We start from the raw sequence: 15,534 nt of genomic DNA, 5'->3' as shown, positions 1-15,534 counted from the left end.
ATTTTTACTAAGAGATGTGTAAGTGTTAAAAATGTACTTTCTTAAAATAAAATGTATATATTTTATTTGTTTACAAGTTATTTCGTATTAATTTGCTTTTATTTTAAACTCACAAAAAAATCGGTATTCCTAAAAAAAATACTCATAATTTATATTCCAGTGCATAGATTTTGGGCATATGCTCTCTGTAACTTTCATATTCAGAATAATTAATAAGACCTGTCCAAAATCCCAAGCTGAAATTCGAGATCCTTGCGTTTTTGTGGCTGTGCAAATGAAAAAGTTAATTTTCCATTGGTCATAGCCGCCATATTTGGGTCTGCCAAGGAAGCAACGAATCAAGGATTGGCGATGGCCATCAGGCGTAGATTGCTGCCGAATGGAGACCATCAAAAGCGGAGATAAAATATGGCTGCTGTGTTTTATAATCGTCTGTGAGCAGCAGCAAAAGCAACAGCAACATCAACAGCAACAGCAACATCAACAGCAGCAACAGCACGACAGCAACATCATCATCCGGAGCAGCCGAAGTCGTTCGTTTCGGCTCGTTTTTACATGGCCGAGTTGAGTCCTTTGGCCAGGACCAATGTATTCCCTTAGTCGAGTGAAAGTTCTTCAGCGCAACGGACGTGTCAGCCAGAAATCTAAGCCAAAATCCATTTATTTTTTGGCGCGCTTTCAAAGTGTTGAACATTTTAGTTTAGTTTTTTTTTTAATATTTTTTTTTTTTGGTTTTGATTAAGTGAAGTTGGTTAAAAGTAAAAATGAGGGATTATCCTTCGGTGCCCAATGTGTTTCGCGTGGCCTCAACGCACAGCATAAACAGCGAAAGTCCCTACAACAACAACATCAACAACAACAACAGCAACTTCCGGCCAGCGAATGTCAACTGCAACACCATCGAAAGGCAGCCAATGGCCATCCACCAGTTGACCACCAGTGCATCCATCGAGCACAGTCACCCATCGCAACAGCAAGAGCAGCAACAGTTGCTGCATCCCCAACAGCAGCAGCATCAACACCAGCAACACTCGCCCTATGCAACATTGCCGCGTGGCCAGCGATTTGCACCGCAGCAACATCAGAACGCTGGTGTGATCAACACGATATCCGGGAGTATTCCAGCCACGGGATTTGGTTCTCTGGCTGGCAGTTTTAGCGATCTGCAGCTGAATAACATCACCAGCATCAGCAATCACAACAGCAAGATCGCGAGCAACCAAAACAACCGACGACAGCAGCAGCAACGGCAACCACAGCAGCAGCAACAACACCAACAGCAGCAACACCAACACCAACAGCAGCGACAGGTGGCCTCTTTGAATCGCCATCAGTCAGCCAAAGAGATGCAACAGCAGCAGCAGCAGCAGCACCAACAGCGACGGACGCAACAGCAACATGTCCAGCCACAGCAGCAACATCGGCTGGCCACTGGTGCTGCTGTTGCTTCCGATCCGCAGGGTGGCAATAGCAACATGACCACCATCAACGGAAGCTACCTGTGGCTCCTCACACCTGTTGCCGCCAGGTTAGTACGTGATCAGACTTCTTTATTATCAGACCTTTAAATTGTTCTTCTTTTATGCTGATATTTGCCCATGTCTAAAATACAAATATTTTCGGTACTAGATAATGGTTGAAAGCGATAACTGTTAAGATAAGTAAATTGAGTCTTACTTTCTTAAAAGAAATAGAAAAAATGCAATTCTGTTAATGCTTGAAAGAAAATATTGTGTACAAAGGAATTTTATAACTATTTATTTTGTGGGGTAAAACTATTTTCCTCTTTAGTTAAATATTATTATTAAACTTGGCATTTTGTTTTCTACAAATGTTGCGCAAAAGAATTTTTAGCTTAACACTTAAACATTTAATTTAACTCTTATGTTTGTAAGCTACTTAAAACATTTGTATTTATTATTAGTCAAAAATATCTTGTTTTTATTCTATTTAATTGTTATTTAAAATTTTTCCCAAGGTTTGTGCCAGTTATTACGTTTTATTTTTAGCCAACTTTCAAGTGTTGTTTATTATTCAGCACGGCTTTAGTTGACTGCCGGACAGCTTTAAGGGTCCAGGTCCAATGTCACAGGTTTTTCAGAAAGGAAAATGCTGGAAATTCCCTAAGGGAAGAAACTAAATAGTCGAATCCTTTAAATTAAATGCCAGCAGCTTGAATTCCTGCAGAAATCGCGCGCGCACACACAATTTCTGCCCATCCCATTTGATTTTTAAAGGAGCTGAGGAAACAGGTTTCACGTGCTTCGCAGCAACATCCACGGACCAACGGGAAAAGGCAGCTCGTCCTTGTCACAGGAGCAACCAGGACGTCCACATCCATACATCCTTGCGCCTCCTTCATCCTTGTTGCTTGACAAATAATTGTGTTAGCGACACAAATCACTGCAAAGTGGGCTTAATTTGTTCGCAAACTATTTCGCACGGAAGTGCACAGGGAAAAATTACCACAAGCCAACCATTTGTTTCTTTCAAATTTGTTCCGAAGGAATATTTTTTTTTTTGTATTATTTTTAAATGAACTCTGAAGTCGCTTTTGTTTCTATTTTGATATTTATATTTATTTTTATATTACCAAAAATATTTGTTTGTATATTAGTATTTTTAGGTAACCACTTAAAATACAAAAAATATTTTCAAAATATTCGAATTTGTATATTAAAGAGCTATAATTATCATTTTAAAGCAAAATTGAAAAAAAATTTTTTTGTTATATGACAATACATTTATCGCCGTGTGACAGAAAGAAAGAATAAGTGAGGGAGGTAGGAGGGATTTGTTTTGGCATCGTTCCCGAACAAGTTGCTTAATTTCATTCGGTTTTGAATTTCTTTTTCTTCAGATTGAGTTCGCAGGCTTTGTCGGCATGCATGCGTTTGAAGCCAGCTGTGCGAAAGATCTGGCCACACTTGTCGCATTTGTGTGACCAGCTGTGGTGCCCGGAATCGCGCTGGTGCTTGTAGTAATCGCGGCTGAAAATATATATATATGTATATTGAAAAAGATTACAACATTTATAAAAGATAGGAATATATAAGTCTATTAAATAAACTTAAACAAAAAATTTTCCTTATCCATTCTAAAATTTTTTTTATTAATTATATTTTTTAAGTCAAAAAATAAAGTTTTTCATCAATAATTGAAACTCAATTTTAAATATTGATACCAAATCGAAACTTGTTCACAATCTCTCAATGAAATTTCATCTAATTTGTACGTAACTAAAGTTATAGTTCTATTAAATTTTAACTCTATTAAATTTTAAAATTTCCTAATCATATTTAATGCACACCAAAACCTACCGCACTAAACGGTCAGGGAGAGACTTACATTATTTGACCATCCTAATAGACATTCCTAATTCCTAACCAAACTGTAATGTTTTCAGGGTAAACGATAAATCTATGTACCATTAGCTATAGAGTATGATATGTATTTAGCTTTTACTATTCCAAGTTTTCCACCTGGTGATATTCCTTAAGGTTGAACTCACCGCAGTACAAATATCTCCTGGCAGCTTTTCACTGGGCAAACAAAGTAGCGAGTGTTTGTCTCATAGTCCTCCAAAAATGAGTTCACCGTGAAAATAAGTGGGATATTTTCCTTGTCCTCGTCGGTATCGGTATCGTGGATCGGAGAAGGGTAATGGTTATGTTCCTGCTGCAGATCCTTAGACAAATTGTGGCCTTGGTCCTTGATCATTTTCTTACGTCTATTGGCCTTCCCATATACGCAGTCCCGCTTGCCCGCCTCTTGCAGTGGCTCGAACTTGGCCAAATTGAGGACAACATCTGACTCCGGTGTCGATTCCGGGTCGTAGTAGCCCACGACATCGATGAGTTCGTATTCTTTCCGAATCCTTGGAGTCATCCGTCTCCTGGCTATCATCCTCATCCTCATCCTCATTCTGGCCGTTAATAGGACAAGGAATTCCGCCAACTTGAACGGCAAAATTGGAAGCAAATTTGGCCATCGTGGCGGCGGAGGGAGGACGACCACGACGTGGTATCCCATTATGGCTAAATTCGTGGGTGGCCACCGTTGGATCGTACCTCGGCATCAGGAGACTTTGAATCCTCAGCTCGAGATTGCGGCGCACCGCTATGGGCAGTGTATGGCTGGACAGCCAGGAGTCGCTCAGCAGCTGCTCCCGCGAATGATTGGCCATCTGGCGATAGGACTTCAAGCGCCTGCCGCCTGATGGAGTGAAGGCCATTAACTCGTCCGGCTCCACTGGCCGCTCGTACAAGGGCAAACTCGGATGCAGTTCTCTGGCTGCTAAAAAGGGAGTCAGACAATAGGTCCCTAAAGTTCTCATCCAAGAAGCTAACCTCTTAAACACTCACCTTCATAATTATCGTAGAACTCATTACGTTTTTTGTCGTAGCGATTCGAAAACATGCTGCGCATTATTCCTTTTTTTTTTTTTAATAGCACTTATTAAGTTACCACACAAATCGGAACAAAAATCTATTCACAAAATGAGGAAAATCAGAGCTGCAAGTCATCAACGTTCAAATGAATAGAAAGAGAGCAATCAAATCAGAACAGCAATGTCACCGGCATTTGACAGATGCCGTGACAACATAAGGGCCAACTGTGGAAACCCTAAACCCTTTATATCGATACCTTTAGGTCCGACTAATCGTTCCATTGGCTACTGAGACCTTGGTGCATAGGTTTCAAGCTGAGGAGACGTGTGGCTTTTGGTTGGAAGAAACCTATTTTTGGTTCACCATCAGCCAAACCACACATATATTAACTATCACACATAGTTAAGCAAATAAAGAAAGTAAATCTAAATTTAATTATGCTTTACCAATCAACTAGCCTTTAGCATTTTGCCAAAATGCTAAGAAACACTTTCAAAACGAAAAATAATACATAATTAAACAAACAATTTAGGAAACATTTCCGGCAGTTTCTTATAATAACTATTAATTGAAAACCTTTAATTATTCTGGCTTTAATTCGTTGAAATAATAAAAAAAAAAAACAAAAAAAAACAATGTTGACGCACAAATCAATTGTCAATTTCTTAAAACAATATTGAGTACTATAACAACACATAAAATCCATATCGGCCCTTGTGACTACGCTCGGAGCCGAACTGAGTAAATATTGGCATTCGAGTGCACTCATGAATGTATTCACAAATACCTGGGCGACGAGGTGACGACTTTCTACAGCGATCCCTCTAAAAAAAAAAGAAAAACTCCACAGTCCTTTGACCTTTTCTCGCATTTCCAATGCTTCTCTTTTTTCTTTTTTTTTTTGCACATTTTTCAGCGCCAACCATTTTATTTGTGCTCCTCGTTTTTGGGTGGCGACATTTATTTGCATATCACTGGGAGTGTGTGTGTGTGTGTGATGTGTGTGTGATGTGTGTGTCATGTGTGTGTGATGTGTGTGGGAGGCCTCGCACGCATTAACTTTCTTTTTGTTTTTGTGGATTTTTGGCCTCGTTTTTGGCAAATTCCCCCCAACCACAAAACAGGTTGAAGTATTTTTAATCAGCAGCCCCACACAATTTTTGGAGAGCCCAGAGCGCCTGGGATAGGCATTTCCCATGATTACACTCAGAGCCCCAACTCACCACCCACATCGAATCTGATTTAGGGAATGCAACTTTCTCATCTCTCAAAAAGCACTACAAAAAATTGACTAATACTGTGCATTAAGTCTGCTAAAATGTTATTTTCAATATTTATTGGCCCCTTGGCCAAAAATTAAGATTTCTTAAATAACTATGATTGCTTTATAACATACATAAATATTTTAGGCAATTTAAGTATTTAGTTAAGTATCTTAATTAAAGGAACAGCACAGATCGCATTTATGTTTACGAGTATAAAATTTTAATATTTTAAAAAATTTGAGCTTTGGTAACTTCATTTTTTATTTTTCGTTTATATTTGCTAAAAACATTACAGTAATAAAAGAATCTTATTGAGACATAAACCCTAGTATTACTTGTAGACTCTTGTAGATAAACAAAGTATATAAAATATTAGAGAATTTACATAATGCCATAAAAATGCAAATAATTGATCTGCTTGCAAAATTAAAATATTTTGGTAACTTGGTATTGGGTGATTTTTGATGCAAGAAAATAGGTATTTCGTATTAACGCCTAACCATTTGTATTAAAAATAAATCCATATAAAATTTAAAAGATTTTAATAAGCGGCTTTAAAAAAGTACCAAATAATTGAATCTATTTTTTTTTTTAAGAACTTGTTGACTTAGGGATAGTGAAACAGCTATATGCCATTTTGTCAAGTGTCTAATTTCCACTACTACCATTTCCTGCAGCATATCGGTGGCCATTGTCATCGCCGCTTTGGCTGGTCCCCAGTGGCTCTTCACGGAGGAAAAGCTGCCCAATGCCAACTACAACGGAACGGCCAACTTTAATGCCCTGGACGATGGCGCCTACATCACCAAGTTTACCAAGTCCAGTCTCTGGATTTTGTGCACCACGCCGTCAGGTGAGTTTCAGCACCACATTCCTCTCCAGCTTTTGGAGCACCAAGCACCAAGCCACACGCACATTGCGAAAGGCGGACAAATGTGGCATGGCCAACTCAAAGCAGTCAAGGTGGTTGGATTGTTCGGCTTTCATTTTTTTTTGGGGCGGGCCAGTTGGAGAACCTACCTGGATTTTTGGGGCTTTAATAACTGTGGCTGGTGGCAGCCCGAGGACCCAGATTTCACTAAATTTATCTGCAGTCAGTCAGATGGTCAATCAATCAATCTGTCAATCACTAAAGGCACACGCTGACATTTATCCTCTTTAATGCATTTTCCTGAGAAGGTTATGGTAACTTAAGCTACATTTTATAATATAATTTGAAGTAGCAATTCCTAATTGATTATTTTAATTATTTATATACACACATACTAAACTTTAGTTAAAGAGCAATAAATAAATTTTAAATATTATTACTTTGTAAAAGGCACTTTTATAGGATAAATAGCATATTTTTTAGACTATAGTTTAAATTCACAAGCAAATCAGAATAATTTAAATATAGCTATTATTTCTAGTATTAACAAAGTAATTTAATAACAAAGAACATATTCATAATTTGTATTTGCTTATTTGAATTTTGGTTAACTATTGTTTGATATTAATAAATCAAAAAGGCAACAGATTAAAATATTCCTATGAATTTACTAGCATCCATCCAGTAACCGCCTCAAAAATTGATAAAACAATTTAAATTATTGCTGATTTTGTTGATTTGTGTCTTATATTTGTTGAATTTTTATTTGATTTAATTGTGCGGCAAACGAATGAAACCAAAACGAACATGGGGCAACGAAAAGAGGGCCCCTTTTTTTAGTGGCTCTTTTTGGGTGGCAGGATGCCACCGAGCGACAGGATCAGTTCGAGGAGGTGGGTGCGCATCCCACTGATCTGATCCCAGGCAATAAGCAGCGAACTGGTGGCGTACTCACACCTGGACACATAGTCAGCCACGTGCTCCGACATGCACATCAGGTGGATCCCGGAGGTGGGATCCCGATCGCGATCGCGGCCCTCCTTGTGCGGCGATTGGCGCTGCTGCTGGAGACAACGGCCCGTGGTCAGGACGAACTTCCAGGCTTCGAGGGGCGCTCGCAAAGTTTCCGTAACCGCGTAGGCCAACATCGAGTGGCAGTTGTCAAGTGAATCGTAATGGTAGAACTTGCGATCCGGGCGTGAGACCAGCAAAAGGGACCAGTGACCGTGGGGTCTGCGATTTAGAAGCTTATTTAGGGCTCTTTGTCAAAAGGTTTCAAGAATTGCAAATTTAAATTAAAGAATTAAAGAGTTACCAAGCACACATTTAATTATAAATTAAGTCTTATAAAAATAACTTATAGTTAAAACCTTGTGAAATTTTTGAGCTTTTAAAAATATAAGAAAAATATAACAAAATAATTCTGATATCAAACATCTTTTAATATTGCTTAAATGTAATGCGTAATTATTATATTATCATTATTATATACAGGTGTAAATTAGGTTTCTAAAAAAAAAAATGTTTTTATAAAATTGGTTTTTAAACCTGCTAAACTTTAATTTTATCAGATCAATACTTTCGGAAATATGGACTTTCAGGCCTCAGTTGAAATACGTTGCTTTGCTAATTTCCTTTTTTGAAAATAGTGAACTCAAAAAGTTGTAATCAAATTTTTCTTTTAAGATTTTTTATCAACATCAAAAGATTCGACGAGTGTTTGAACAAATTTGTAACTTTAAATATTAATACCAATTACTTTATTTGACTCGTGAAATAAAAGGGTCAGAGTAATTTCTTTTGCACAATGGCAAAATATTGGATAAATATTTAAAATGCAGTCAATTTCTACCGACCTTGGGTGGGTGGCCAGCGGCAGTAGGATGAACTGTTTCTCGTGGAGGCGGCGTTCGTGCACCACCGTCCACAGCTGGCGCATGTCCATGTGGCGGAGTTGGGCGACCAGGGCCGGATTGAGGAAGTGCAGGTCCGGCTGGGAGCGGTACCGCCGGTGCTGCAGGTGGGCGTAGTAAAAGGCCACCAGCCGCTCGTTGACGCCCTCGTGGTCGGACTGCAGCAGCTGGATGTCGGAGTGGCGCAGCGATATGTCCATGAAGTGGAGCGCCACCAGGCTCGGCTGGGCGGCCACCTGGTGCGGTCCATCGCCGCTGCCCCGCTCCGCCAGCGAGGGGCTGCCCTTACCATTTACCTTCACCTTCACCTTGACCTTGGTCTTCGACTTGGCCTTGGGGTCGGTCTCGGCCATGGGCTTCTTTACCTGATGCGGCTCCACCTGCATCTGCGATGTGGTCTTCGATTTTATCGTCTTCTTGGCCAACGGCATCTTGGGACTCCACGGGAATCCGATTTATTTCGACTGGGTGCGAGTATATCTGTTTGATTGTCTACATCTGGGTTTGCAATTGTGTGACAGGGAGTACTATGATTTATACATATTATTCATTACAATAGTTTATAAAATAAATTCTAAGGCTTTCCAAATATACAGTATTTATCCAATTTTTGCATTTTTTTAAAGGGGTTACATCACAAAATGTTGCAAAAATGTACGAAAAGTAAAAATTTCCAGGTTTGAATGTTGATTACGAAATCATTGAGGTATGACATTCCATTTTTTTTTGCTATTAATGGCATTGTTATGACTAAAACATTATTTGATTTATCCGAAAAGCAGGATTTTGTAATTGAAAAACAAAATTTTAAATTTTCTAAATGGTTTTCCTTTATTTTTAATGTCTATTTAATATTACAAATGGTGTGGGTTTATTTTGGAAAGGTTTTTTTCTCATCGTTAAGTATTAAAAAATCTGTGTTTTTAGGTGTTGACACCTGGAATTGCGTAAAGATCGACTACTTTCCCCATGAGGGCTACCAACCGGATCCACACGACTCAACAGCAGCAATACCCTGTAAGTACCAATCATTGTTGGCCATTGGCTGTTAAATTTAAAAATATTTTAATATTTTTCGGATTACGAATACGATTACGAATATGATAAATAGTTTTCAATATACAAACAAAATGGCAACTCTGCATTACAATTTCTCAAAAAGAAACACTGCTACTATATTGTAAATTCCCTCCGCTCCAAACATAATTTTCTCCGTGTACCATTGCAATTGATGGCCTTCAGTCCAGGCCGCTGGATGAATCCGTCTTAACTGCCGCGTTTTAAGGCGCAAATAAACCTTAATAAGCTTAACTGGCATTTGGCATTTAACCAGGTGAATGCCGTCCCCGTTTTCCCTCAGCCACTTTTCCCCTCCAGATGACTGGGCCAAATTGAAATTGATTTATTGTTGTTAGTTGGCCCAGAAAACGCATATGCACATAATACAACTTTAGTTGGATGAATTTTAATTAAAGGCCTTTGGCCTCAGTCGGCAAAGTTTTGTCCCAATGATTTGTGGTCTTCGCATAGTGTGGGGAGAACGGGGTGTAACGGGGTCAGGGGGATGATGACAATGGCTGAACATTTCCAATATCCATTATAAGATTTCACCCACATTTCATAGCTGGCCAAATCAACTGCCTACTCTTTGCCAAAATACCAATATCCAGAGACGGTTGAAATTCCATTAATTTTCACACAATTGACCATCGATTTGAAATGTTCCCATTAATTTTGTTTTGTTCCAGCGCTCAAACTAATTTCAAACCTGCCGCTGGTGACAATTTCAAAAAAAATAAAACTATTAAACAGTCGGCCAAAATAGGGAGTTGCCTTGGGTGGAATTTTTTTTTTTTTGATTTCTATTTTTCACCGGTCCCTGTTACTGTCCCAACGTTTTTTTTTTTTTTTGCTAAGCCGCAGGATATTTTGTCACTGGCCAGGTCAAAAAAAAAGAGGAAAGGGAAATAACATTTTTTGGAAAGTCAGAGCACAGGCATATGGGCTAAAAAATGGAGCCCAGAAAAGTAGCACATTTAATAAACGAAACGCACAGCAGCGGAATTACATTTTAATAGCATTGTTAAAGCACTGTTCAAACTTCAATTTCATGAAAAACACGCAATAGAAATGAATACCTGACCAACTTTTATCCAACAGATACGGTCACCAAATCCTGTCCAATTTTCCTGGCTGCCGGGGTCTTTTTAGTGATCAGCTTTATAGTTTTTCTGATCCCCACATGCTCGCATCAAAACAATCTGTATTATTTTAGCGCCGGAATTCTCTTTATTGTCAGCGGTAAGTTTGCCAGTAGTTTTAAAGTTAAATCGCCCAAGTTCTTTATTTTCCTGGATTTCAGGTCTCGTCATGCTAATTGGCCTGATTGCCTATATATCAATACTAAAGGCGGAAATCGGTTCCAAGTTGAGACCCCGCTCTACCCTACAGCCCGCCCTCATCAAGGTCTCCTACGGCCAGAGCTTCTTTCTCTTCGTCTTTGGATTTATCGTCACGGAATTCGTTGGTGTCCTGAACATATTCCTCTTTATTAATTTGCAGGAGATCAGCTACTATAGTGTGAGTATTCTGAAAACTCATGTTATGGTACTAAAAAAAGATGACACCTTCATATAAATATAAATCACTTAATAAATAAAGACTATTTTGATCTAATTTAAAATATATTAACAACAAATGTTGTATAAATTGTTATATTCAATATACCATAATTATCATTTAATTTTGTAAGATACTCCTTTAATAATCCATATACATTATATACAAGTTTTATATATAATATTTGATTTAAATATATTTTTTTTCGAATATTTAGAATGTATGTGTTTTAAATTATTATTTATTTAAAGAATTTTATCTTTTATGTTTCAATTTATTATTTTTATTAGCCATTCTTTAAATAATCAAATTACATTTAAACAATTAATTAATAATATTGAATTAAAGTTTCATTAATTTGAATATTATTTTATACCATACATAAATGTAAGTAAATTTTATTATAATAATTAAGTTTTATTTTCTATTTATAAAGAATGTATGAAAATATAATATATTATATAAATATTAAATTATAAACACATTTTTTTTACTTTCAAAAGTTTATGTTCAATTTGTCAATACATTTTTTGTTAGTGCATCCGGGGGTCATTGTCCACCCTTAGATATGTAATTCTCCCGTTCGACTGCAGAAGCCTTTCAGCCTAAATGCATGCGACGCCGGATGAGACTCCCGGGGATTAGCTGCATCTTATCCGCCGCACTCTGTATACTTTATCTACTTTACTATTCATATATATATTATTTTCCTTAGCGCCTGCCCTGTTTCAGTGTGGCAACTATCCAAGGCAAGTTCAAGGAGGGTCAGCATCCACTGAGCGACTCTTACAAGCGGTACAAGCAGCCCGGCGCCATCACCGCCAGCCAGGAAGCACTCAGCGGTGGAGGTCACCAGGGGGGTCATCAAGGGGGTCACCACTCGACGCACCACCCACAGTCAGCGGTGCAGCCAACCCACGGTATCCTGAGGACCGCCAATTCGCGGCTCCACCAGGTCCACGATGCGGCCCGGGGACACCCCGGAAATACCGTACTCATGGGTCATCCCGGACAGACTCAGACCCTGCCCGGAGCATGTCGCAAACATCCGAATGCGGGATCGAATCTAAATCTCTATCTACACAACGACCTGGACAGGCGGTGAGCAATCCAGGGATTTATAAGATATCCTCTTTTAAAGTTCTTTTCAAATCTCTAGTTTGTAGCCACAATAATTTTAATAAATAATAACATTTTTTATTTGGTATTTTTCCTTGGTTTCATTAAATAAAGTGTATCTAAATTTAAAAGCTAAGTAATATTATTTCTTGGGTTTTAAATTTATTTAATTTGTTGTTATTAAATTCTTTAAAATTTGTACCAGAAAATAGAAATCCATTCTTGCTTTGATGTAATATTTAGTATAAAACAATTCAATTTACAGTTTTTAAGGGATTTATCGTTATTGCTTAGTAAGAAATGCAATCAAAACAATACAAAAAAAAAAAAAAAAACATTTATAACATTTTGAAAACCAATTACCCAAAATCACATATTATTTAGGTTTTGTTTGGGGGCTAACTAATTTCACAAATTTGTATGTCTACTACTGCACATTTTAATTTCGTATCATATAATGTCTATTATGTTTTAATATTGTATTGAGAAGCTGGTGTATTTTATTTTGTTTAACTTATTTATTTACTATTTGGGCCAATTTAGTTCATATATTGATTTTATAACTTTTTAATGTATATTCTATTATCATTAGAGAATAATTGTATTAATAAGCTATTGCATTTTAATTTCAGTTTCTACTTTGAGAAGCCGGCGGTGTCCAAGTGCAATCTGCACTCTCGTAGTTTTGCAAAATCGCTGAACGAGCTCTGCACAGAGGCGTCGGTGTCCTCCGCTCCCGTTCCCCTTCCTGTTCCCTTTCCTGCTCCTGTTCCTCCTCTGCCCCTGCCCCTTTCTCTTCCCGCTCCCGCTCCCCATCCCAATCCCATTCCCATTCCCAATCCCGATCTAAATCCAAATCCCCTGCCAGCTCCAGCCCTCTTTGCCGATTTGCCCCAGGAATTTCCACTCACCCGATCAGTGTCCACCGCCACGGAAATATACTCGACTGCGGCTCCAGCCTCCGGCCAAATGAAAAGGAAACAGCAGCGCAACATGGCCACCAATACGAACACGAAGATCTCCAGCAATCCGCCATCCAAGACGCAGCTGGTGGATCAGTCGCGACTTTGTGGCCTGAAGCGTGGACTGCGGAAGACCAAGGACGAGCTGTTCCAGGAGTTCTGCCGACGGGCCGGGATGCGCAGCAAGCCCAAGAACATATACTACATCAGTGGCGGCGAGGAGGCGGAGGAGGAGGAGCAGCGGGCGGAGCAGGCCAAGCGGGAGGAGCTTCAGGAGGGCCCGATTCGCAACGATGACGATGACGCGGACGGGGATGACAACGGTTTCATCCGCCTGGAGGAGGACCACCTCTATGTGGTGGGAGGTGAGATTTTGAATAAATAAATAAATATTATAATATGCATTATAATGCATTGGTAAAAAAAAAAACTTAGTAATTCCAAGTATTGTATACTCAATTTAAATATTTTCGCATTGATTTTCATCCATTTATATTTTTAGTTATTTAAAATATGGAAATATTAAAATATTTTAAGACTTTTAATTTGACTATCTTTGCAATTGATTTTAATATCTGTAATTTTCATTTAAATTTAAGCCATATTTCACTCAAATGAAATGCATTTAAATTAAATAAGAACTATTTTCAAATTCTTATATTTCTCCCATTAATTTGAATATTTTAAAATGAAATCACGCCATTTAATATGCATTGTATGAAATGCTATGATTTAATGTTTAATTTAAAATGTTGAATTCAATAGTCAGATATTTATTTTTACTATTCTATTTTTTATTAGTGTAGGTTTTGTACCCAATAGCTCTTGGTAAATATTTGACTACGTTCGTGCTTAGACCGGAATGGAAAAGCAGTTAATTTTATTTTGGGCGAGCTTTGCCAAACACTGTTTAAACTACATTCCCATACCAAGTTAATCAAGCCTAATCAATACTAGATGGACTTAACCCGTTTTCAGAAATAAATAAATAAATCTTTAAGCTGCTCGAAATAACGATTAACTTAATACAACAAAACAATAGCTAACTATAATTAACTACTGTATTGGCGTTAGCTGAATTTGCATTAATTTTCCAACAGAGTTAATATTAATATTCTAATGGGTAAAAATTAATGTTTTTTTCTTAGAAACGAAAAAGGATTATCTACCCCATTTTTGTGGATAAATCAATTGTTTATTTTGGAATTGTTAATCAGATAAATTTTAAAAAAATTTATATACCCATTAAAAATTGTATAATTTCAAATGAGTTATAAACCCCATTCATTTCTTGCAGACCACGCCCAGTTGGTGGTTCCCCGTCGCTCGTCCATGTGCGTGGACTCCTTTGGCCAGCCGCTGCGCAGACTCAACTCGAATTTGTCGCTGCACACGGATCTTAGTTACCGGGCGTGGGCATGGAGTGGGTGGCTATCCGGGGATGCGGATGCCATTGCCGCCGCCCGCCGATCTCGGCCAGAGTCGCACTCTACCGCGCTGCTTCCTGCGGCAGTCGTCCGACTCCCTGGCCTCCCAGGGATTTCCCTTGGCCTCCAGCCAGCAGAGGTTCTCCCAGTTGATGCTGAACCACCAGCAGCAGCAGCAGCAGCAGCAGCAGCAACAGCAGCAGTTGCAGTCACAGAATCGGTTCGTGTCCTCCACGTTGACCTTGCAACAGGTGGCGCCCAAGGGTCAGGTGCAGTGGCCCACGGCGATACCCTCGTCGCCGTCGAACTACTCGAATGGCTATCAGCAGCATCCGCAGCCCATTTATCCCACTCCAACTTCGGTGGCTCAAGGAACTGTTGGAGCTGTGGCAACTGGAGGATCCATTTCTGGACCACCGAAATTCCAGCGCGGCTTCGCCTTCGACGATCAGCAGCAGCGAAGGTCCAGTTACGTGAGCGACGCCTTCGATCTGGACGAGATCGAGCGGGAGCGACGACGATCCCACGCCAGTCTGTTTGGCATGAACCAGATCAGGGATCCCTACGACATCATCAATGGCACCGCCGTCTAGGCTGCTCGTCTTTATCAAATGTCAGAGTCTAAGACACCAAAAGAGCTAGTATTTTTTTTTCGGATGTAAGGTGACAACAACAAATTTATATCTATTGCAAAAACATAAAAAAGAAATTTAAATTTAAAACAAACATATATACAATTCAAAAAAATATAGATGGTCTCGACAACACTGGTCTAAAAAAATTATGAAATGTAAGCGCACAATTTTGGCCACATCAAATTTATTAAAATATACACAAGTGTAAGGCGTAATTTAATCGGAAATAGGTATTACAAATTTAATAAATGCGCACACTTTTGGCCGGAAAAATCGATATGGGTTTCATTTTAATTTATATTTTCATTGTAGAGTGTTTGACCCAAAATTTT

The 15,534-nt window shown here is 38.7% G+C and overlaps 3 protein-coding genes across 4 annotated transcripts; 1 reads left to right on the top strand and 2 right to left on the bottom strand.

Annotated features, from left to right (window-relative positions):
- The first annotated feature begins 233 nt into the window (after positions 1–233).
- Positions 234–15,437, top strand: LOC128260927 (uncharacterized). The gene is given in 9 exon segments (XM_052994279.1): positions 234–1,528; positions 6,334–6,509; positions 9,368–9,457; positions 10,601–10,741; positions 10,803–11,020; positions 11,775–12,160; positions 12,811–13,505; positions 14,438–14,556; positions 14,558–15,437. Coding segments are annotated over 9 exon segments (3,192 nt in total). The 5' UTR covers positions 234–764; the 3' UTR covers positions 15,161–15,437.
- Positions 3,600–4,555, bottom strand: LOC128260934 (uncharacterized). Of its 2 annotated transcripts, none has more exons than XM_052994292.1 (2): positions 4,365–4,555; positions 3,600–4,296 (listed from the first exon to the last, which is right to left on the bottom strand). In XM_052994292.1, exons 1-2 carry the CDS (start codon positions 4,426–4,428, stop codon positions 3,731–3,733), a joined length of 630 nt encoding a protein of 209 aa, XP_052850252.1. In that variant the 5' UTR covers positions 4,429–4,555; the 3' UTR covers positions 3,600–3,730. The 2 variants fall into 2 exon arrangements, with proteins under 2 accessions (XP_052850252.1, XP_052850253.1); XM_052994293.1 differs by having other exon boundaries at positions 3,600–4,293.
- Positions 7,234–9,090, bottom strand: LOC128260933 (uncharacterized). The gene is made up of 2 exons (XM_052994291.1): positions 8,384–9,090; positions 7,234–7,760 (listed from the first exon to the last, which is right to left on the bottom strand). Exons 1-2 carry the CDS (start codon positions 8,869–8,871, stop codon positions 7,364–7,366), a joined length of 885 nt encoding a protein of 294 aa, XP_052850251.1. The 5' UTR covers positions 8,872–9,090; the 3' UTR covers positions 7,234–7,363.
- Positions 15,438–15,534: the final 97 nt, after the last annotated feature.

This window comes from Drosophila gunungcola (genome assembly GCF_025200985.1).
Source record: "Drosophila gunungcola strain Sukarami chromosome X unlocalized genomic scaffold, Dgunungcola_SK_2 000046F, whole genome shotgun sequence".
Lineage (NCBI taxonomy): Eukaryota > Metazoa > Arthropoda > Insecta > Diptera > Drosophilidae > Drosophila > Drosophila gunungcola.
This window is presented reverse-complemented; position numbering and strand designations above follow the sequence as displayed.

Coding starts and splice junctions, on each gene's coding strand:
- LOC128260934 (XM_052994292.1), bottom strand. CDS start 4,428: ATGCGCAGCATGTTTTCGAATCGCTACGACAAAAAACGTAATGAGTTC. Junction 4,297..4,364: donor GTTCTACGATAATTATGAAG/GTGAGTGTTTAA, acceptor CTCCCTTTTTAG/CAGCCAGAGAACTGCATCCG.
- LOC128260933 (XM_052994291.1), bottom strand. CDS start 8,871: ATGCCGTTGGCCAAGAAGACGATAAAATCGAAGACCACATCGCAGATG. Junction 7,761..8,383: donor CCGCTGGCCACCCACCCAAG/GTCGGTAGAAAT, acceptor TCTAAATCGCAG/ACCCCACGGTCACTGGTCCC.